General features: G+C 36.4%; 1 protein-coding gene across 11 annotated transcripts in view; it reads left to right on the top strand.

Moving 5' to 3' along the window:
• flncb (filamin C, gamma b (actin binding protein 280)) overlaps window positions 1-24,868 on the top strand; it is a 69,885-nt gene that overhangs the window by 16,176 nt on the left and 28,841 nt on the right. For 6 of the 11 annotated variants that reach the window (XM_046872638.1, XM_046872639.1, XM_046872644.1 and 3 more), the window contains exons 2-9: window positions 10,605-10,853; window positions 16,959-17,056; window positions 21,771-21,921; window positions 22,013-22,131; window positions 22,266-22,343; window positions 23,268-23,430; window positions 23,523-23,723; window positions 24,173-24,295. In XM_046872638.1, coding sequence (XP_046728594.1) covers window positions 10,605-10,853; window positions 16,959-17,056; window positions 21,771-21,921; window positions 22,013-22,131; window positions 22,266-22,343; window positions 23,268-23,430; window positions 23,523-23,723; window positions 24,173-24,295 — 1,182 coding nt within the window. The remainder of the gene's footprint in view (window positions 1-10,604; window positions 10,854-16,958; window positions 17,057-21,770; window positions 21,922-22,012; window positions 22,132-22,265; window positions 22,344-23,267; window positions 23,431-23,522; window positions 23,724-24,172; window positions 24,296-24,868) is intronic. The other 5 variants (XM_046872641.1, XM_046872645.1, XM_046872647.1 and 2 more) reach the window with 1 other exon arrangement.

Here is a 24,868-nt window from a genome sequence, read left to right on the forward strand (position 1 = left end):
CATGGAATCACTTTTTCCTACCACAGTGAACTTTGCCTTTGGAATGGTGGAGGAATGTATATGCATGCGCACACACACACACACACACACACACACACACACACACACACACACACACACACACACACACACATATACATACACCCATGGACATTCATTTGAGTGTTTATGGGTTCAGGATGTTTTGTCTGTGACCCTGTTAGCGTTTCTGTGGAGAAAGTTACATAACAGGAAACTTATTTCCCTTTGAATTGTGTGAAAACTAAATAAATGTAAAACAAGTGTTCTCTCACCGCTCTGTCCATCCATAACTCTTGAAATTCCTCTTCAAAAAATCTTTAGGAGAAGACCACACTTGCGACATCACTTCATCACCCTCCATGCTAACTTTTCCTATATTCTCCTATAAATCCTATAACTACTGTACATCTCTGCCCTTTACTCCCTGTCAAACATCTTCCACCCCACACCACCTCGCTACTCCACTTGATATCATATCTCCAGCTTCTGATGTAAAACAGAACTCCTAGGATCGTTCTTTCCTTTCTTATACAAAGCCCAAAGGACAAAGCAAGTTTATTTCCAGTAACACAGTTATACCGTATTCTGTATTTCTCTTATTCCTCTAATAATAAGAAAAAATTTTAGTTTGCTATATTACAGTAAAGAAATCTAATTTTCCTAATTCTCCTAAAAATGCTAAATTATTGTCTACAACAGGTAAACACTTCCACTTCATTTGCATTGTAAATATAATAAACACTGCATAATAAGGTATACAATTATAACGTTTAAAGTAATAATAGAAATTAAAAAAGAAATCCTTAAAAAGTTTCCTTGTATTGTAAAATAAATTCCAAATCCAATTCCAACATTAAGGATTTGTTACAGAACTTTTATCTGAAAACAGACTATCAGACATTATTATTATCGGACATGATTTATTTTTTGTAATCCACCAAAACCCACCATTTTTTTAATGTTAACAGACAGATAACTGTACAGGCCATCAGATAAGTGCCAAGTCTAATTATAATATATTTGGTTTATTGTATCATATATCGAAATATTTTAGATATACACTATGATATTGACAACAGTATTGGAACACATGATTTTTCCAGGCAACCACAATTGTATAGGATATCTTTGGATGTTGTAGCATTACCTTTTCTCTTTATTTGAACTTGGAAACTCAAACCTGTTCCTGCATGACAATGCCCATGTTCACAAAGCCAGCTCCATGAAGATATGTTTTACATGCGTTAGAGTGGAAAAACTTGCCGCTACAGAGCTCTGATCTCAACCTTTTTAAACATCTTGGAGATGAAATGGAACATTGACTGCACCCCAGGCCTCCTCACCTCATCTACATCAGTACCTGACTTTACTAACACCCTTGAGGATGAATGAGGACAAATCTCCACAAGCACACTCCAAAATCTGGTGGAACATCTTCCCAGAAGAGTGAAGGTTACCACTCTGGAGATATTTAGATTTAGCCAGGTAATTTTTTGCAGTGTAATCATGATTTGCTTCACAATGTTCCATGTAAATGTGGTTAACATTTACTTACAATCCTTAAATATTTAACCAATGAAAAGCATGAATAGGTATAAATACAGTGAATAAAACTGTTACCCCATAGAAACACTGTAAACACTGAAGGGTATTTTATTACTTTTGGAACAACATTCACACACTGTAGGAAACCCAGGCTCTACATGATTTTTTTTTTTGTTGGATAAGACGTGTGAAGAAGCGAGACCAGTAGAAGGGGAAAAAAAAGTATTTTAGGGAAAAATCTGTGCAATGATTCGAAAGTCTTCCAATAGACTGCACACTTTCCTGATCTTTTTAATTATCTATGCATTACTAGTTTTCCAACAATTTAGATGTCCCTTATTTAAAAACATTGACGATGAAGGTCATTATTCAAAAGCTTGCAGTGTTTAGGTCTTTGGAGGAAACCTGGAGCTGTGTGTGATACATCAAAGAGGTTCTTTTCTGGAACTTGCCATCTGATCTCTAAACTGTGAGCCAGCTATGAGAGCAGATAGAGTCACAGTCCAAAAGAAATAAGTGAAGCTTAGATCTGTGGAGTGTGTGTGTGCGTGAATGTGTGTGTGTGTGTGTGTGTGTGTGTGTGAGAGAGAGAGAGAGAGAGAGAGAGAGAGAGAGAGAGGTGTTCTGGGTTATAAGGTTTAACTCATGCCTATGCTATCTCGTGTATAAACCTGCTGTCTCCCATGGCCTGTGTATATATGTGTGTGTGTGTGTGTGTGTGTGTGTGTGTGTGTGTGTGTGTGTGTGTGTGTGTGAGAGAGAGAGAGAGAGGGGGGAGAACGAAAGAGTCCTGCTTAATGTCTGTCAGCTCATTTCTTGTTTATTGTTTTGAGTTCAGATCTTTCTCTGATATGGACATCATGTGCTTCATTTCTTCAATTAATTTCTAAGCTCCAGGGTATGGCGACCTTTTGGTGTTTGTGTGTGAGAGAGTGTGTGTGTGTGTGTGTGTTTGTGTGTGTGTGAGTGTTTGCACGATGTCCTTCTTTAAAACAGCCCTGCACTTCTGAATGAGGTTATACATAATTTATATGCTTGTTTATACAAAGAAGACTTCATGCACCTATGCACTATATAATTCATGATACAATATTCTGTATTCGATATAAAACTGATATACAAGCATACAGAATGAGGACACATCCAGGATCCAGGTTGAGGCAATATGTATTAGCATTACAATGGATTTGTTAGAAGTCCTAGAAGTCCATGCAAGGCTGTGAAAAAAGAACAAAGAATAAAAATAGTGAAAACCATAAGCGATGAGTTAAATGATTAACAATCCAAACCTTGTGTGTGTGTGTGTGTGTGTGTGTGTGCGTGTACATTTTGTGCAGGTCAAATCTTAATTAAATATTAGTTAAAGTTATTAGTTAAATGTTAAGTGTAAACCCCTGGAATGTTTAATTGTTGAATATAATATAATATAATATAATATAATATAATATAATATAATATAATATAATATAATATAATATAAAAATAAGATTAGATTAGATTAGATAAGATAAGTTTGAACTTTATTAACCCCAATGTATTCATTCTTTTGCCAGAAGCTGCTATAATGTGCAAATCATAAAAGATAAATGCACTGCTTTGTCTTATTTAAAATTTTGATTTTTATTTTAGACATAGATCACAGTAGACTTTGTAACAAAGTGTCTTCACAAAATTCTAAATGTAGATTAGATCATGTTCAAACTGGAGGGAACATTGACGGACATTAAAACTCCCTGGAATGCCATGAGCAAGATTCTATGGGACTCAAATGATTTTAGTGCACACTCTGCTCTAATAGACCCTGTTCAACTAGGTAAGGGCTGTTCATTAGCCGATTAGTTGTAGCAAGTGTGTTCATGTAAGAAAAGTACTAAAATGTGCAATGCAAGCTGGTTGGCTGACCAGCAGGGAGTTGTCATAGGTAAAGTAATAGTATACAGTAATGGTAGAAGTAATGGTGAATCAATCATTATGTTGATGTTAATAAATTAATTCATTAATCAACCAATTCATTTATCCATCCATTCATTCATCCACCACCCCATCCATTTATCCATCCATCTATCCATGCACCGATCTATCCAGCCATTTATCAATTCGTCCAACCATCAGCCAATTCACCTTAAAAAAACCTAATCAGAGCTGCAATTGATCCAGATCTGGGTGGGAATACAACATGGATGGGACTGATGCAGATGGTCTTGGGTGAAATTAATTAAATGCATGGTGTATCAGTAAGTTCGTTTTTTCCTTTTCCCAAAATCTCACTATGTGGTGATTTAAATATACACTTAATTCAGTTGCAGTAACACTACTATTTTTGTACATTAAATCAGTTTGGCTGTATATTTCCAAAGCCCTGCATGAAATCCATGATCTCACCTAAACTTAGGCCCAAACCCTGCTCATTGGCATCGTGTGTAAAGCTGATTTACTGCGGCGCTATACTACCACATGTTTAAATTTTAGTTATACAGTTATACTGTAGTTCCAGTCAGCACCAACATCCTGGTTGCAATGTTACACAAGTTACTTTACGTTAATTCTCTGCAAATGAATCATGCTCAGTCCACTTATTTTGATCTAGTAACTGGAAATTTGAATTAAGGTCAGTGTAAGCACCGAAAAGGAGGGAGAGGAGAAAAGAGAGAGTGTACTATGTGTCTTATAAAGCATTTCACTGCATGTCGTACTCTGTATGTTTGTGTATGTGACAAATAAAATTTGATTTGATTTGAAATCACATTTTGATGGGAAAATGTAATAGTTTTTTAATGTGTGTTCAGGGTTCCGGTAATGGGTCGGTATCTTATCCAGGGTGTACTCCTGCCAGTGTTCTCGGGCTAGGTTTGAAACCAAATATAATTAACTGAAGATTGATTTCTGTACTTAGAAAATGATGAAACAATGCAGTCTTTACATCTGTAAATTCTTCCTCTTGTGTCTAACCACCAAGCGCAAAATACAAAGTTCAGAATGTCAAGTTTTTGCATTACACATTTTCTCCTTTTTCCTTTTGCCACTGGCAAAAAGAAATGATGTGCACATTACTCTTTCTGTGTGTGTATGTGTGTGTGTGTATGTAGGAGGAGGAGTTCTGAATGCTTCTAGAGTCAAAGTGTTATTGAACAAGTTGGCTTTTGTCTTTGCCTCCTCCAGGAGGATCATGGTGACTGTCCTGACTCCTCCAGGCCTGAAAAAGCACATTGTTTGGTTGGTTGGTTGGTTATTTAGAGAAACAACTGACCATCTCTGTGGAGTGTGAAACAACCACACTGAAGGAGACAGTAGAGGAACTCACTTTTATAATACAAGTCTGCATCTGCGTTAGACCCATTTCTCTTCCTGGTACTTTCTGAGATCAACAGAGATATGGATAGAGTGAAAGGAAAAAGAGGGAGAGGAGAAAAGAGAGCATGAACTATGTGCCCTAGTGGAGGGACGAGTTTGACTCTTACATTTAAAAATTGTGATTTGTTTTTCAGAAATAGATCACTTAATCTCAAATGGCTTCCTAGTATAGCACATAGTGAGCGCATGATGTTTTAAAGCAAGATGTTAATGCATCTCTAGGCACTCTTAAATTTCAATATTGTGTGTGTGTGTCTGTGTGGTGGAATTCCAGGAACATGGCATCAATCTTGCATGCAGTTCCCAGCATGCACAGCAAACACTTAACTGACAATACCCTTCATTAAATGTGCTTGATTCAAACTCTTTTATCACTATTTCATGAGACATAAACGATTATAAAAAAAATAAAAATAAACAGAATCAATACAGGATTCACTCAAATCAGAGCAAAGGAAATACGCAATTAGAATTAAATGATACAAATGCATCCAATTATTCTAAATTAAATTAAAAAAAAAATTTAATAGGAACAAATAGATCAGAACTAATTCAAAACCATTATGAAAAAACTCACAGAAGGTCCAGTAAGAATGAACGAATTTTAATGAATGATTTAATGAATAACAAGTAAATTATTAAAGTAAATAAAAACGAAGGCATTCAAACAAATACAAATATGTGACTTACGTCTAAAACGGACGAGGAACTCAAACAAATACATTCAAATTATTTTGATTTTTCGCTACTCCCACAGCAGTGAATGGGTCACATACATCAGAATGGAATTATATAACTAAGAAGAACTGATTGAAATAGGTCCAAACTGCATAAACCTAAATGAATAGCACCAAATTATTTATATTGATTAAATAAAATGATGCACTCGATGATTCAAATAGATAAAAAATGGATTCGAACAAGGGCCAAGTTATTTAAATTTATTTAACTGAACGATAGCTCATAAATAAGTGCAAATTTGAACTGTTTTACACAGGATTTTTTCTTCATGGTACAGTTTTTCTTCACAGAAGCACAGTCATCAACCGTTAAACAACAATCTTGATATATTTTGTATTTTTTAAACCTGAACCCAGAACTGAAACGTAACTAAATAGGACCAAATAGAAAGTCATCATAATAATCTGTCATTCAAGGTGGACATGTTAATACAAGAAAAAAACAATGTGGTTGTGATAAAATGCAGTTTTTATGTAGTTTACTGTAATCTGAATTTTTCTGCAATCAGTCATGGATACAAAAACGACGCTCCACATTATCACACTTCTTAATAAAGTAGGAAAGAAAACTGGGTGTCATGTGTTGTGTTGACAAAAGTTAGTGGACCAGACTTGTTCCTACAGGTTAAATAGTGTGTGTGTGTGTGTGTGTGTGTGTGTGTGTGTGTGTGTGTGTGTGTGTGTGTGTGTGTGTGTGTGTGTGCATGTTTGAAATATGATTCTCCATTGCTTTTATCTAGACTTTGAGGCCTATGAATGTTGCCCAGATATAAGCTCGGTAACAAAAAAGAACTGTACAACAAGAAAGGTTTCTGTCTTTTAGTCAGGGTGCACATGCTTTGTGTGTGCGTGTGTGTGTTTGTGTGTGTTTGTGTGTGTGTTTACTTGTTTGGCCACTTTTAAAAAACCAAGCTACATTGTTCCTACGCAACAGGTTTTGTTAGGTTCAGCTCTGCTACAGCTGTAAAACAGCTGTGTTTTGTGAGCAGCAGTGTTTTTCATCACGTCTTTTTCCTGCTTTATGAGATGGACGACTCATTCTCTCGCTTTTATCCGTTCTAATAAGTCTTCTTCATTGAAGTAGATACTACAGTGTGTTTCAGCATGATCCAGCTTTAGCCCATGCATAGCATACGTCTGATTACCACAGACAAGTATCTGAAAATGTTTCCTGCTGCTAGAAAAGAGAAAAGAAACAAGAAAATCTGTTTCCATACAGTATATATGGACAAAAGTATTGGGACACCTGACTTTTCCATCTATTTATAATTCAATTCAATTTCAATTCATTTTTATTTGTATAGCGCTTTTAACAATGAACATTGTCTCAAAGCAGCTTTACACAGATAATGTGGTGATTAAACGTAAATATGTTCTTTGTAAGTAAGTTTGTCCCTGATGAGCAACTGTGGCAAGGAAAAACTCCCCGAGATGTTTATAGTTTTTCCCAAACTGTTACCACAAAGTTGGATGCACACAATTGTACACTGGATCTTTGAATTTGCTAGCATTGAATTTTCACTTCACTTGAACTAAGAAACCCAAACTTGTTCCAGCATGACTGTGCTTCTGTGAAGAAAAAACAGTTCCATGAAGATCTGCTTTATATTGGTTGGATTTGAAGATCTTGAATTTTGTTAGGAAATCAGTGGCTTAGTGTTTGACTTTAGATCGGATATTCAGAAGTTTAAATCCAGCATTGCCAAGCTGCCACTGCTGGGCTCTTGAGCAAAGTCCTTAACCTTCAACTGCTCAGTGGATAAGGGCATCTGCCAAATGCTGTGAATGTAAATATAATTGTAAATGAGTCGGCTGCTTTAGAGCTCTGACCTCGACCCTTGTGAACACCTTTGTTGATGCTGGCCTTATAGCTGAATAAGCACAAATCTCCACAAGCACACTCCAAACTCTAGTGGAACATCTTCCCAGAACAGTGAAGGTTATTATTGCAGCAAATATTATAAGATTTTAAAGAAGCATATAATCTTATAGTTAGGTGTCCACAATCTTTTGTTTATATAGTGTTTATAATGCAAACGACAGCAAGTGCATCCCAGTCTAGACATGAGACAGACATTAAACTAGAGCTGTTTGTTGTAACAGCTTTTGTAACACCAGAGCAATAAAGTTAAAGTAAATAGTAATAATCAGACTTGGTCAGAAATGTACAGTATAAGGCGATTTATTTATGGTTTCTTTTCTGCATTATATATTTTTCAGCATCTCTTTTAACACTTTATTTGTGTAAGCAAAATAAATTGTGATAATTCTCATTTCGAATAAATCATATTTTTTTTTTTTTTACGTTTGTGGAAAAATTTTTTTTACCTGAGGTACACACATAATCACACATATGCAAACACACACACACACACACACACACACACACACACACACACACACACACACTGTAATGCAGATACAGAAGATAAAACCAGATTAAAATCCTGGAGTATTTCCTAAATTAAGTCTTATGACAGTGTGGGATATCCTCAAGATTCTAAGTAGCAGATATACAGTATATTTGTTTGAGGGATAATATTAGAAAAATGTACTCATGGAAATATTGACTAAGATGTAATATTTAGCTGGAAAGTGAGCAATGAAATGAGTAAGGTAAGAGAGAGAGAGAGAGAGAGAGAGATAAATTTTGGCAGTAACAGTAGATTGGACTGATCAGAGCGTGATGAATTTGCTCTTGGAGAACATGTCGAAACGTTCGGTTCAGTCGGCTCCGCTGGGGGCTTCAGCGAAGTCTGGTTTAGATTTCTGCACAAGCATGTTTTATTTAAAGCAACCTCATTACGTGGAGCCAAGGTTAAATGACATCAGCCCCGGGGCTTTATTCTGGAGCTCAGTAGTGTCCATCTTGATTCATGTTTCTCTGTGGCTTGGGACAGAACGGCTCGCTGGCAGCTCAATGCCGGGCGAGTGTCATTTTTGTTCCTGTAAGTCTGAGGCAAAGTCTTAACGTGCAAGTGTAGTAACGAGTGTAAGCAAGTGAAGTCAGTCCCTGGAACGAGTGCAGGAGCAAGGTGAGAGGAGCATTGCGCAGTGGAAAAAGTCACACATGTGCCTGTAATAAACCCACAGCCCTATTTCCTGACTGACGGACCCAGATGTTAGGAGCATTTAGAACCTATGAAATGTATCAACAACGACAAGCAAAGCGTGTGGAAAGCATGTCTCAGAGTAGAAAGCCAGCCCAGATACTCACAATCGTACGCTTATGTACTGTAAACAGGGTCAATGAGCAATCGCAGCGAAACTAATCTGGAGTTATCCCCGGGGAAGCACCTCATTAGAACACTGCTGTTATTCGAAGAGCCATTTGCTTCCCTCAGAGGAATAACGCCTCAGCTGTTTATGGGTGTGAGTGGTTTGTGTATGTATGTATGTATGTGTGTATGTGTGTGTGTGTGTGTGTGTGTGTGTGTGTGAACCACCCAGGTGAGGCATGTTGGACCTGATCTATTGTGTAGGAAAGTCACATTCTTATAATAGCACAAAGGCACTCCCAATGCAACTGAATTGAAATAAACAGAAATAGAAATAAAAGAGAAAGAGATTAGGATCAAATCCTGGGATATAGAACATGCAAGATGAAAAGGTAGACTCTAAAATATATTTGTGTTTGTGTTTTAAGTACCGTATTATGTCGACGATTTTATTAAAGCAAAAGCATCGAAGTTTGTTGAGTCTGTGAGTGAAAAAACAGCAAATCAATAAATTAAGTAAGGAATTAAACACAACAGGTTGTGGTGTTAAAAGCGAAATAACTTATAGAAGAGCCAATGAAGTTTCCTGAAGTTTATTAGCTTCCCGTAATAGCATACCCCGAATTGTTTTAGTATTTTTACCCCGCAGCGGGGAACAAACTAATGTGGTTTTTTTTATGCATTAAATCACACATTCCAGTGTTCATGAAATTAGTTCTCACTCTCCAGTGTTTAGTTCTCACTCATCAGGGATAAATACACATCGCTCACCTTAACTGTTAAGCTGCTTTGAGATCTTTAATGACCTGCTTTAATGTCCGTTGTGAAAAGCACTATATAAATAAACTTGACTTGACTTGAATTAAATAATGTACATGATATGACGTGATATTTTGATTTGATTTTGAGTTGACATTCAATATTGCAAAGTTAATTCCTTTTACTAATTTCGTTAAATCATTTCACACCTGCTTAGTTTTTTCCTCTTTCTTAAATGTCATAAAACAAAAAGACTGAAGCAGGTTATAGTGTTACTGAGTAAGCAAGTTTTTGATCTCCACAGGATCAGCTTTATGTTCCATGTTTAATCTGGAGACTCTTTCCAATGTAATCTTTCACAGTCATACAGTATAAGTACCTATGTAAGTTGTTACTATAAAAAAACAATAACGTATTAGGATGGCCGTGGGTTCAAACCCCAGCACCACCAAGCTGCCATTGTTTGGACCTTAAAAAATACTCTTATCCCTCAACTGCTCAGTATTATAAATGCCATAATGTAAATGAAAATATACTGTAGTACACTAGATCAGTGTTAAGATGTCATTTGGGATTCAGTCACCAGAAATAAAGAACATATAACAGATAATAGAAGAACAGATCTGAATGTAAAACAGTAAGATACAGTATATAGTAAGAAAACAGTAACATGTAAAATGTTTACTTCGATTTAATACAACACATACAGTTTTAAAATACTACAGTAAAATAACACATTGGAGCACCAACTGTACATGTTAAAACTTGGGACTGAGATGGTTATCTTATTTTGAAGTATTTCCAAACAACAGATGTGCCAACAGAAACTTTAGTATTTACCAAAAACGTCTGTATCAGTACTAGGTTACAAATGAAAATCCTGAAAATTAAAATGTGTAATCAGAGATATGAAGGGAAGGTGATGATTTGATTTGCACTGACTAGAATCTCTGGGGTTTTCTGTATGCAGATAGCAAAGCCATAGTGGATGGCAACCTGAAGCTGATTCTAGGACTGATATGGACCCTCATCCTGCACTACTCCATCTCCATGCCTATGTGGGAGGACGAGGAGGATGAGGATGCCAAAAAGCTCACTCCCAAGCAGCGCCTTCTGGGCTGGATCCAGAACAAAGTCCCGCAGCTGCCCATCAACAACTTCCACCGTGACTGGAGGGATGGCAAAGCACTGGGAGCCCTGGTGGACAACTGTGCTCCTGGTAAGTCCAAAGTTTCAGTCTGTGTGTTTGAAATGGTTAAGGTACAGGTGCAGAGTGCTGGCGTAGGACCTGATTTTCATAGGACTAGCTTGCTGTGAGTTACCATTAGCTCATTGTTGGCTATATGCTGGCTGATTTTTGGCATTGATATTGTCTTATTTGCTCTTAACAAATGTCTTGAGGTGGATTGTGTTCAATCTTGAAGGAGAAACTACAGCTAAACAGGCTAAGCATACACAGACTAATTATTGTATACATTACAGTATACAATTTAAACAGTTTTTTTTTTTAGCTCAGTAGATAAGATGTTTGACTTCTGATTGGAAGGTCATGGTCCAATTTACAGCATCAGTAAGCTGCCACTGCTGGGCCCCCACGCATGGCCCTAAACCCTTAACTGCCAAATTCCATAAATGTAAATATAGTATTTTTTAAAACATTTCTAGCATGAACAATAAGGTGTTAAATAGACAAAATATATGAGGCCTTCAAAAATAACTAATCAGATTTCAGGTACCACACATTTGTATAAACCCTTTATTACATTAGCATTTCATTTGATGACACACATGTTAAATCATTTAGCTTCTTAGGAAATTGCTAAACAAACATATGCATTACTGTAAATGAAGGGGTGATGACTGTCAATAGGCTAAATGCTAACTAAAAGCTTTTCCTCAGTGTACAATGTGTCATTTGTATGCTAATGGCCTTGTAAATTGGTTTAAATTGGATTAAACAGGTTAAACCTGAATGTTTACAATGAGTAAGCGGGCAGGCCCGGGGTGACGCGCACATTCTTGTAAAAGAAATATGAAAAGAGTTTAACTTTTTGTCAATTTACTTGAGATTTTTACAGTAAAAATGCAAGAATTTATTTACACACACACACATGCACGCAAACACACAGTTAGTATAATTATTATTATTATGGAAAAACTCCATAGAAAACTCTTAAGGAAAACCAGAAACTTTCTATTCACAGCTCTATTTTATGGTCTCCTGGTGCCATTTGGTAGTCAACAGTAAAAACCACAAATTCAACCTTTTCCCATCAGGGGGCACTACTAACTTTAAAAAATGCATGCATATATAATGTCATGATGGCACAATTAAAAATTTCGTTATAATGATTCAATGGGAATAACAGCCACTAGCAACAAATAAAGATGAGAATAAATCAAGCTAATGCTGCAAAAACCTAACATTTTATAAAAGTCAGTTTTGTTACTGAGCTTTGACACATCCAAGACTGTGATAAATAGTCAAAAATAATTTAGTCCACTATCACCTTTATATTAAAATTAAATCATTTTTTGTGTTCCCTATATCTGTGACTAATTAAATTGGCAATTAGAAATCTGTAATCCTGGATTAAATTTTTTTTTAAGTTTAATTAGAACTGAGGTTCATTAACAGATTTAAGTGAAAAAAGTAGAAAAAATATTGATCTGATATATTTTTTACAGCAGTTTAACTTACTGGACTTTGAGAACCGGAACAACAAATGTGGCACTATTTTTTGAACATAATAGAAATGTTTAATTTATGCTAGGAATAAACAGTATAGCTAAAAACTCAACTGGATGAACTAAATGAATGTGCTATTGTCAGACAAACCATTTTCTTGTCATTGCTCGAGCCTGCTATTATCTCTTTATATGTTTTACTGAGTAGGTTTATGTTAAAGGCTTTCATAGTGCATATGTACAAAAGAAAGCCTTGGCTTTTAAATAAGTAAAGAGAAGAACAAGGACAGTTCACAGGATGAATGGCTTTTAAAGATATTAAATAAATATCATGACTCATCTTTAACACTATAAAATTACAAGTCAGTCAGTGATATATGCGGTGCTGTTTTGGTTACTCTCCTGGGCAGAAACAGGCTAATTGCTGCTCACAGAAAGTGTTAAGTCGGTGTAGTCACTGTCAAAAACAGATATATAAAACACACAGTTTCAGGCATGTGGCTTTTTGTATGGCTTGTAAAGGTTTATTTTCCTCATTACAGAGGGAATTGGTTCATCCAGCAAAAATAGAAAGCTCCAGCATGCTCTACTAAAATCAATCTTAGCTAATGACTCATACAAGATGGCTGTCGGCTCTTTTACTGTGTCCTTGGATCACATGATTTAAACCGAACATGTTTGACAACAGGAAATAATCCTTGTGTATAAAGACATCTTTAATCGCTCTCGAAAAATTTGTTTATGCGACATTTGTTCCATTGTTAGTAGTCTGTTTTATTTATTTTGTATTATTATTTATTTTTTTAACGATACACCAGATACTTTGTCTTTACACAGTGATCTCTGAATGAAAGCCATGGAGAATTCTGGGAAAATCATTGCTTGGAAAAAACAGCTTTGTTCAATTGCTGCATTGATTCCGGGTCATGTGGTTTACCACTGTGCTGACATGTAGTTCTTGAAACAAATGTTTCAATATTTTTGGTGCAGAATTAGCAAAATACTCCAAATTACTAACTAGTATTCATGTTAACGGCATTAAGATATGTACATGATATGTACATGTACAACGGCATTAGATATATAGGTATATTAGATATTTAATGATAATATCAGATATGTAATTATAATACATTGACATACAATATGTAATACATTGAAATACAATATGTAATACATTAATATGATACATTAAATATGTAGATATATGTAAATATGTACAACAGCTTTAAGATCTAGTTTCAATAATAATTTTTTAATATACATTTTATTTTATATTATATATTGTACTTCCAAAGTGCTCAATAGTGAAATTATGAACATTTAATTGATAAAAGAATAAAAAAGGTTATTTTCCTTCTTCATGATCACCAGCAAGTCTGGATGTTGTAACTTCATGCTGAACATGTGATTTGTAGTATATTCTATCTACAATGTTTATTAGTGTGGTGAATGAGTTCAGGTACAATAAATCACAAAGGATGTGTGTAAAATAATATACATGGGCAGATGTTGCTGCAAAAATAATAATATTTTATGCACTTTATTTATTATAGTATATTTATTATTTGTGAAACGAATGAATTTTCTTTTCAAAGATTTTTCTGTTTTCTTTATTAGATGCCTCATAATTTGACTTTTACCGTCAGAGACACAACATTGCAAATGACTCAGTTGCGTATCTGTTGCTTAAATATTATGATCACACACACAATTCCAGCTTTGTGACAATCATGTTGTAGCATTTAGGAAATAAATTTTACTAGACTCCAGTCTGGGTCTTGCTACACAGCTGCCACACATCTGCTTTCCTCATCCAGGAAAAGCATCTTACTGCCATGAGTCAATTTTTTTTGGTTAAGATTCGTAACAGCAAAGATCTGGCCTGAATACAAGCTTTGATCTGCAGAATCTGAGAAATCATTTGTGGAAAAAGATGAAGGGATTTAAAATGAGGAAGACAAAAATGCCAATTTCTCTCTGATACAGTGCAATAAACTTAAAAAGTAGGTTAAAATGCTTTCGCTAACAGGTCCTTTATATCCAACACTTTCTCTTAATAGTTACAGCTATAAACAACTGTTATAAACAGTACAACACCCTCAAAACATTCCTGTGCATAAAACTTCATTGACACTGGAGACTCCTTTTATAAACGCTAAATCCAGAAAGCTTTGCTATACAAAAGCAGGAGAATTAATATACATACTTTTTAAAGTAAACAGCCTTTATATAAATAACAATTGTTTATTATTAGTCATTAATCTGTTAATGGTGCCTGTTTGTTAGGTCTCAGTGGATTGCTGGTTATATTGTTATAGCCATGCTAACGTATTAAAACTAGTATATATCTGTAATTTGCCTTACTGTCAGAGCTGCTGTTATAGCAAACAGAATCAACACAATCTGTCCAGTATGATTATGAATTTAATGTTTCACTGGGGTTGTTAAGTGGTTGACTCCTATGTGGAATAAGTCTCGATATTGCATGTTTTAGCATTGGAAAAAAATATGCTAAATCATGTGTCAACAATTCTTTTCTGTTCTTAAACTTGTGTCTCTTTGTATTTTTATGATTACTTACTGGCCAATACAGGCTGGCTCATTTGGACAAGTTTAATATTTATAAACTTGTCCAAAGTTTTGCTAATAATTCTATAGGACTTTAGCATTTCTGACTAGCACTAGCCCTTTCACCCTTGTCTGGGCCTAATTAAGAGGCCAGCGATTGTGGTATAGTCTTTTTTCAGGTGAGTGGTGAAGGTACAACTGTGTATGAGTGTGTGACTTGCAAATTTATATCACCATGTGGTGTATAAAATGAAAATGTGCAGCTTTTTGACAATTTTCTGGGAACACTGGTAGCTTAGCGGTTAAGGCTCAGAGATACTGATTAGAAAGTTGGGGGTTAAAGCCCCAGTCCTGTTATTATGACTGACCTTGCATTTTGACCCCTGCTTCCTAACAAGCTGGAATATATGAAGAAAATAAATTTATTGCGCTGTAATGTATATGAGACAAATAATGGCTTTTTCTTTTTCTGCAAACACACACTGCATTTAACGTTTGTCATGTTTGTGTGTTCTTTATTGTGTATCAGGTTTATTTATTTAGCTTTACTTTCTGCTCGAGGCCCTGTATTTTCTCAAAAAGGGACAGTGACACTTACATGGCCATTTGGGGTCTAAATGCCACTTTGGGCTTTTAAAATGGCAACGAAAACATTTTTGCTTTATTACTCCTGACAGCAGGAGGTGGACTGTTTGAGCTAATCACGGGTTTGTGCGAGTTTAGAGATTGTTACATTCTGCGCCTGACTAGTAAACAAGCTGAATCTGCTTCTGAGATACGTGCTTGGCGGTGCCGGTGGAGTTTCGCGGTTTCACAATCGTTAGATATGTTCGATCCGAACACCCCTCACTCCCTGCCAGATCGTTATCTACAGTTTAATAATCTCACACTGCCGTATTCACATCACCCAGGAGAGTAGATACCATTTACTTAAGAAAGTTATTTTGTTAAAAAAGACTGGAGGTTTTGTTTCAAGAACATGGCATAGTAGGCATAGTGTTCACAGTGCATACAGAATTGTCTTGTTACTGTTAGGAAATTTTGGCTACTGTTTATTATGCAAATAACTAAATTGTCTTTTCTGTTGATTTTATTTTGGTCTTATAATTAAAACAGTACTTGTAACTAAATCTAGTGTTCTAATTTTCTACATTTTGTAAGAACAATAATGTTATTATTACTACTGCTACTACTACTACTACTACTACTATTACTACTGTTACTGCATCTACTATGATTACTGCTATTACTATTGCAAATATTATTACTACTGACATTACACTGCTAATACTAACCCTTACTGTATGATGTTATTGTAACTATTACTACTCCTTCTGCTGCTGCTACTTCCACTACTATTATTGCAATTATTATTGCTTGCTCTTACTTACCCTACAATGCCACAAGTACAAATGCCACAAGCTGCTACCAGAAACACTACTGCTATTACTATCATTCTTACTAATTAATACTATCACTAATACAGCTCCTAGTTAATTCCAGAATGAATACTAGTTTGTGTCTTTAAAATAAGCAGATTCTTAGAAATATATACAGTAGCACTGTAACTTTAAGTGTGTTATAACCTTATATTGTAGTATATTTAAAGCATATTTAATATCCATTGTTAATTTTACACTTTCTCAGATTGTGTTGGGACAAAAGTACATGTGCACGTAGTTGATGAATTCTATCCAGGTGACAGCTTCATTTTTCTTTGTGCAACCCAGACTGGGAGAAATTAGCACACAGACATTAACCTATTCTTAATTTGCCACCAAATACCCCTTCAGCTGCTTTAACAGATCTGCTATTCTGAAGTCTGATGTTAGTTGGAATAGTTGATGCCTATTTGTCCCATACACTATTGGAAATTAGCAGCAGAGTGCAAATCGCAAGTTGTTTTCAACAAAGTGTATTTAGCTCTGGCACTCAATATACAAACCCGTGTTTACATTGATTATGATCGTTGCAATGACAGACGCTGGAATGTAAAGGAATGGTGGGTGTTTACTATGATTAACTTTCTCTGTCCATCCTTCTGTGTCTTTCCTGTATTGACCAGGTCTGTGTCCTGACTGGGAGATGTGGGACCCCAATCAGCCAGTGGAGAATGCCAGGGAGGCCATGCAGCAGGCTGATGACTGGCTTGGTGTCCCTCAGGTAGGCAACAGGTCTCATGTTCCCTCATGTAATCTTTCTATGTATATATTTTGATCTTGGAAAAGGAAAACAATTGTGCAACTTTACATTACCTTACAGTGCTTAGATAGAGATATACTGTATATATAGTGTTTTTAGTCTGTGTTGTCTGATCTTGTTCAGGCTTGTCTGAATTAGATCAAATTTCTCCATCTATTGTCCTAGAGCCTAGTATAAATTTTGGGATGTCATTAAATGCGATTTTTTAAAATTATTTTTAAATGTAAACTGATGGCTGTACTAATGTCTTACTAAAAACTAAATTTCTTAAAGACAAGGCTCACGGTGAAACATGCAACCGTTCATTTTAAGTTTGCATAAAGTGATATCATGTACTTTGTGAAGGGTTTACTATAAAAGGAATAAAAGGAAGCGATTAATTAAGAATTCTATGTCCAAGGAATCCAATATCCAAGATTTAATATCCTCCACATTTAAATATTATAAACCAGACCATAACTATACTATAATTAGAATTTGATTTATGCTTGAGCTATTTTTGCAGCATAGCCAGAATATATGCTTTTTTTATTATTTTTTTTGCAGTTAGGCTGTGTTAGACTTTGGACTGTACTACGGCAAAAAAAAAAAAACCCGGTTTGTTCAGTGTGTCTCTCGTTGTAATTAAACATGTTGCAGGTGTACAGTGCTTTTGTTCATTTATTGCAAAGAAAGGCAATGCATGTAATATCACACTATACAGTGTATTATGATTGGAACTAAGCTCAGGAGAATAGCGTTACCTACTTTCCTTCATCCTGGTTCAAGGGTGTAGTTCGGACATGATTCTGCCTAATGGACACCTCGCCATCACACCTATATGGCCCATTGGACATCTCCTAAATCAATTTCCAGTTTGTTGTTATAATAACCTCCACTTTTCTGGGAAGGATTTACACTAGATTTTTAAGCACCATTCAGCCACAAGAGCATTAACTGAAGTCAGGTATAAGGTCAGGTGAGGAGGTCTAATGTGTAGTTGGTGTTTCAGTTAAACGCAGAGGTGTTCAGTGGGTTTGAGGTCAGGGCTCTGTACAGAGTCCTTCCATTTTTCTTTACCTTTGGAAAATTGACATTTATTTGTACACATTGTTATGCTAAAACAGTTTTGGGCCAGTTAATTTAGTCTACACAGTTTGAGGAAGAAATTATGGACCACACATTTAGGACGTTTTGGGGACAAAGTGAGAGAGGCCCGATTGAGATGGTTTTGACATGTGCAGAGGAGGGACATGGGGTATACCAGTAGGAGAATGCTGAGGATGGAGCCACCAGGAAGGACGAAAAAAAGAAGGCCAAAAATGATGTTTATGATGTGGTGAGGAAAGACATGCAGGTAGTTGGTTCAAAAGAGGCAGATGTAAAGGACAGAGTAGTATGGAGACAGTGTTTCGACCCCTAATGGGAGCAGACGAGAGAAGAAGAAGAGGTTTGGGGAAAAAACACATATGGGTGTGATGGTCAGGTGTCCCATAGTTTATTGTACAAAAAATCCAACCATCATACAATCTGTCCTCTAAGAGCCTCCGAATTATTCTGAGTCTTGATTTATTTGTTATTTATTTGGTAAAGCTTTTTAATTCATTAATCAAAAATGTGGCTTCAGAGAACAATCAATCAAGCACAAAAAGTATAGAGCCAGTGCCACATAAATGATAAGCCAGTTCTCTATACAATGATATAAAGAACATCTATTTTTATTTGTCCAAATACACACCAACTCTTTTCTGTGGGTCCAATGTTGCAACCCGACACACTTGTTCATTTCTTGCAGTTCTGTTGAATCAGAATTGTATGACTTTCAGACCGCAGTTGAACCAAGCGGGAGTTCTTTGCTCAGATGTTATACAGACCAGTTATTTTTGTCCTCACCTGGATTTGTGAATGCTGTACATTCACCTCTGCAAATAAATTAATGTTACCTGAGTTAAGAAACAGATGAGGATTTGATTTAAGTGAATAAACAATGCCTATTTGAAATCATCCTAGAATAGGAATGTGTTGAGGCCCAGATCTGGGGAAGCTATAAATGCTGATAAGCGCAGTGACTCCAATAATTTTTAGATCAGAATGACCGAGAGCTGAATCCTACCCGAGGAGTGTGAAAGGAGCGCTTCAACCAGTGAGGTGAACAGTGAGGTGAAAGATGGTCCCACTGACAGAACTCCAAAACTCCTGTCAGGATAAGAGAATGTGCCAGAAACATGGATTGCTCTGCAGCCTGCCAGTTAATATAACATAGAGGCTCATTTGACTGGCAAAACATGGATTCAATTTTTTCAATTCATTTTTATTATAATAGCACTTTTAACAATGAACATTGTATCAAAGCAGCTTTTCAGAATGTAAGAATTATCGAAAGAAGCAATGCTGAGCAAGCCTAAGGTGACTATGGGAAGGAAAAACTCCCTTAGTTGCTATGAGGAAGAAACCTTGAGAAGAACCAGACTCAAAAGAGGAACCTATCCTCATTTGGGTGACTATAAATAAAAAAAAAAAAGTGTGATTATAAATAATTGAAACATTACAAACACCAGAGAGTGAGAAAGCACGAGCACTTAAATGTGATTATGAGTAATGTCCTTTTTACAGTCCTACACAGTCAGTTGGAGTCATAGAACCAGGAGCTCCTGAGCAATTAAAAAATTAGCTCAACATTTGAGATCAGTTTAGATTTGACCCCAACTCCCCCATGCCAGAGCCCTTAAAGGTTCAATGAGTGGAAACAGCATATGTACAATGTTATTTTGAGTATTGATTACAAGGTTGTTTATCCTCAAAGTTTAATGATTATTTTTAATAATCAAAAAGCTTTGTCTAGAGGTACATCTCTAGATGGCTCAGGATCCTCGTGGGGGTCGGCATCTTCTCTTTGAAGGTCTCTTTGAAGGTCCATTACATCGGAAAGAAATCAAACACAGCATCATCATCATCATGCCAGTTCATTAACATGATGATTCAGCAGCTTGGTAGAATCATTCCTTGTGGGAATGGTTTTTAGTGCTATGCTGAAATGATGAAATGAAAAAAATGCTTCAGATTCTCCAAACCATATTTTTATGTGTGAAAGAACTTCATTTTGGCAAATGAAGAAAATGCTGTAGCCAACTTGCTACATTTAATATAATATATTTTGAATTCAGTCTCTCTCTCTCTCTCTCTCTCTCTCTCTCTCTCTCTCTCTCTCTCTCTCTCTCTTTCTCCATGCCACTTTGCAGCTGTGCTAAATTCCTAGGGACACTATTTTCAGACGGCTCTTATCCTTTCAGGCAGGGGTTAAATAAAGCAACCACTCAAACAGCATGGTGTGAAAGAGAGGTGTGAGGGGATAGAAGGGACACAGTGGCTCGGAAAGCAAATTATACTGCAAATGTAAATTAATATAAAACAGCTCCCATGGCACTAAACTATAAAAGAGTTTTTGGCCATACTACAACATATGAGAAGTGTAATAACATAAACAGGCTAGTTTTACAATGGCAGGCAGAAGGATCTAAAAATTATCATAATCAAAAATACAAAAACATTTGTGTAGATCATGTGTAACTTTTTGACAGTATGAAAGAGATATTTAAATTTTTTAATGACATCCAGCTTTAATATGAAAATGTGTTTATTCCATGCAAATGAACCAGTGCTCATTTGGGGAGTGTTTAGATGAGAAGATACTGTCTCCAGACCACACATCTTAGCGACTGTCCTCCTTCCATTCTTTCCATTTTAAAGAGAACATCTCAGGTATTTTTAGTGGCACTCAGCAGAACTGTTAGTGGGAAGATAAAGTTCTTTGTAAACACAGACCCAGATTCTAGACTCTGGACACATTGAACATTTTTACTTCCTTTTTCTATCTTTCTTTTTATCTTGTTGATCTGCATGTCCCTAGATGACATAGCCTGTACATTGAAGCAACTTCTGTTATGGTGGTTCTGATCCTTTCGCTTTGTAGGGGTCAAAAGCCCCAGCCAATTGAAATGCTTATTAGTATGCATATATATATATATATATATATATATATATATATATATATATATATATATATATATATATATATAAATAACGTTCAGGAACGTTAGGAATAACATTTTAAACTACTGTATGTTTTCACTAACAAATTTCATAAAAAACTTTTAAAACACTTTATTGTATTAAAGTGACATAGAGTTTAGATGAATTGAATAAGGTACCATAGGGGCTGTGGGGGGTGCGTCCGAAATTTGCGGATTTATAGATTTATAGATTATAGATTTATAGAAGATATATTGAAAATGAATAAAAAGCAGAGAAAGATAGGGAAAATAAATGACAACAGCAAAATCAAAAAGCAAATTTAAAATTTTGATCCATTTGCTCTATGTTTATCAGCACAGGCTGCCAAATAAATAAAAAAAGTTTGACTTTAGTTTGACAGCCTTTAGTGGAGTATCAAATCTTCTCTAGTGCAAGATGATGCATAACTGATCCTTAATTGTCAGGTTTTATGGAATAACCACTAAAATATGTGTTTTGTGTATAGAAATGCTTTACATCACATAATTGTGGAGGAGCACTACAGCTTTTGTGATCTTACACACATTCCTCAATTCTGTAGAACGTTTTTCAAACAATTACACCTAGATACTCTTCCATTTTAGCCCTAATGGCTTTTAACCGTGTTGACCTTTGTCTTATGCAGGTTATAGCTCCTGAGGAGATTGTGGACCCGAATGTGGATGAGCACTCGGTCATGACCTACCTTTCTCAGTTCCCTAAAGCCAAGCTGAAGCCTGGTGCTCCACTACGTTCCAAAACTCTGCATCCAAAAAGGGCTAAAGCCTATGGTCCTGGTGAGGGACACTTTTTTCCAAATCAAGATCCAATTCTGATTTTTGCCTTTATTTATTATGTCTTATTGTTTTTATCTTTCTCTTTGTACAGGCATCGAGCCCAGAGGCAACGTGGTCTTAAAAGCAGCTGAGTTTATCGTTGAGACAGTGGAGGCAGGTCTTGGTGAGGTGCTGGTGTACGTCGAGGATCCTGAGGGTCACACTGAAGAGGTCAGACACCATGTATCTTTTTGAGATTTTGGAATATTTGTCAGACTTTTAGCTTATGATTAACTGTCCATATTAGAAAAAAGTGTACAAACCAGTATAAAGTTTCCAGAAATTCACTTCTCTGCTTCTTCCAGGCTCGAGTGATTGCCAACAATGACAAGAACAGATCTTACTCTGTAGTCTATTTGCCCAAAGTGGAGGGTCTTCATAAGGTACCTAACTTTACGTCTATTTGTTGTTTCATGGTATAAATGTGTCTCAAACATCAACCCACCCATCAAACTACCTACCATATTGCCAATTATATCCAGCAGTTAAATTTTTTTGTGATTAATTTCTAATAGAAAATTTTGCAAAATGTAATGTTTCAGCTTTTGATTTACTCATAGTTATGTTTTTAGTTGATATTTAGAGCTAGATAATTTGTGATTCCTGGAAATTTCAAACAGTATATACTATATGGACAATCAGGACTGACTTTTCCAGCCATATCTGGTTCTTTCCCAAACTGTTATTGCTGGAGACACACACGTTTATAGGATGTCTTTGGACGCAGGAACATGAACATTTCCCTTCACTTTAACTTGGAGATCCAAACCTGTTACAGCCGGATAATACCCCTATGCACAAAGCAAACCCCATGAATATATGCATAACATGGTTTGGAGGATAATATCTTGAGTGGTCTTTTATAGAGCTCTGACCTTAACCCCATTATATAGCTTTGGGATGAACTGGAATGCTGACTTCACCCCAGGCTTCCTCATCTCACCTTCATAAGCACAAATGTCAACAATCACACTCTAAAATGTAGTTAAACATCTTCCCGCAAGAGTGGAGTAAATTATATAAGCAAATTGGGACTCTTTGTGTAATAGATTTGAAAATCGATTTGGATAGTTTTCAGCATTACACAAACACATTCTTTTAAAACTTAAATACTGGCACCCTACTGACATTTTTACTGCTTTGGCAGGCTTATTTTATTAATTGAGGATAATAAACTTGCCTTAAGTATAATAAACTTGCTCTTGCTTCTCAAGAGGAAACGAAATGCCAATGCCACACACATTTGAAACATAAAATAAACATCGCCTTTTATGTCAAAGGAAATGTCTGCTTGTTTCTGTGCCCAGGTGAAAGTGTTGTTTGCTGGACAGGACATTAACAACAGCCCCTTCCTTGTGAACGTGTCCAAAGCTCTGGGAGACCCTAATAAGGTGCAGGCACGCGGTCCGGGCTTGGAACAAATGGGAAATGTGGCAAACAAGCCCACTTACTTTGACATCTATACTGCAGGTTGGGTCCAAAAGTAGACATGTAAATGCAATATTGGGAATGTTGTATTCAGATCATAACTTTGCATTACATGAATATGTGTGTCCTCTCAGGTGCTGGTGCAGGTGATGTGGGTGTAATCATTGTGGACTCGCAGGGTCGCAGAGACACGGTGGAGATCATACTGGAGAACCGAGGAGACAGTATTTTCCGCTGCACATACGGCCCTGTACTGGAAGGACCGCATGTTATTTACGTTACTTTTGCAGGCCAGCAAATACCCAGAAGTCCTTTTACTGTACACATCTCAGAGGGTAAGACAACAGCCTCCATGCTTTCTTTAAGATTGATCTGATATTGATCAGTTAATGAATGTAATCACTTTTACCCTACCTTTCCTCAACTATTATCATTTAAAATCAAGCAATTTACATTCAACCCAGACCTTTTAGCCACAGATATGCAATGCTTTCTGTATTAATCTCTGTCCTCACTGTTCTTATCAATCCCTGTTGTTTGCATAATTACTTAAAGTGTGTAATGTGGTTTGGAAGATGGATGTTTTTCCAGAGAGGGTTCTAGTAATGCACAAGTTTTTGGATAACTTGTATGCTGACTGTGTGATGCTGTGTGGGTGTTCAGGCTGGAACATGTTTTTTTTTTTGGTATCAGAAGAGGTTTTCTAGTGTTCTCTGTTCCGGGGCATACACAAACACATTCTGAAAGTGTTGCTGTATTCTCTTTCGCTTGTGTGTCATTCTAGCTCCTCTGAGCAGCGTGCCGGCCGGGTCCCCGGTTCAGATAATCCCTCAGTCTATTCGCACGCCGCCCTCCGAAAAGTCCAAGAAAGTGCCCCCCCCAACGCCGCCCAAACCCAGGCGAGCAAGTCAGTACGGCCCGCTGGGGTGCGGCACATGCCTGCGCAAGCTTGGTTGCTTCGCATCCTTTAGTCCTATCTTCCCTTTTGTTTTACCCTTTTCATCTCTGACCCTTTCTGTCTCTCCATGTCCCTCCCTGACCTTGTCTATCTCTCCCTGACCCTGTTTTCCTCTACAGTCTATTTGGTATGTCTATATTTTGACACACCTTCCCATTCTCCCCTGGCTTTTTTGGCATGTTCCAGAGCTTGGCCAATTGCGACTGCAAAGCCATACATACAGCTTGCTGTAGGGAGAGATTGGAATGTATGCAGGACTGTGTGTGAGAGATTAGAAACAGACAAACGCGCGATTTGCTACTGGTCTTAATCTCTTAGAAAAGAGAGCTGGACGATCACCTTCACACACGCTCCATTTTCAACTGCATGACCTTTGCAGTTGAGCTGGATCTGATTTTAATACCCTTAATACTCACTAATGTAATAATCCCAAAATTAACCTACCATAACATGTGATTAAATAATTACTGATCACAAAACTCTTCAACTGAATTTCTAATAACCCTAACTGACCAGTGATAA

This window comes from Silurus meridionalis, chromosome 18 (assembly GCF_014805685.1).
Source record: "Silurus meridionalis isolate SWU-2019-XX chromosome 18, ASM1480568v1, whole genome shotgun sequence".
NCBI lineage: Eukaryota > Metazoa > Chordata > Actinopteri > Siluriformes > Siluridae > Silurus > Silurus meridionalis.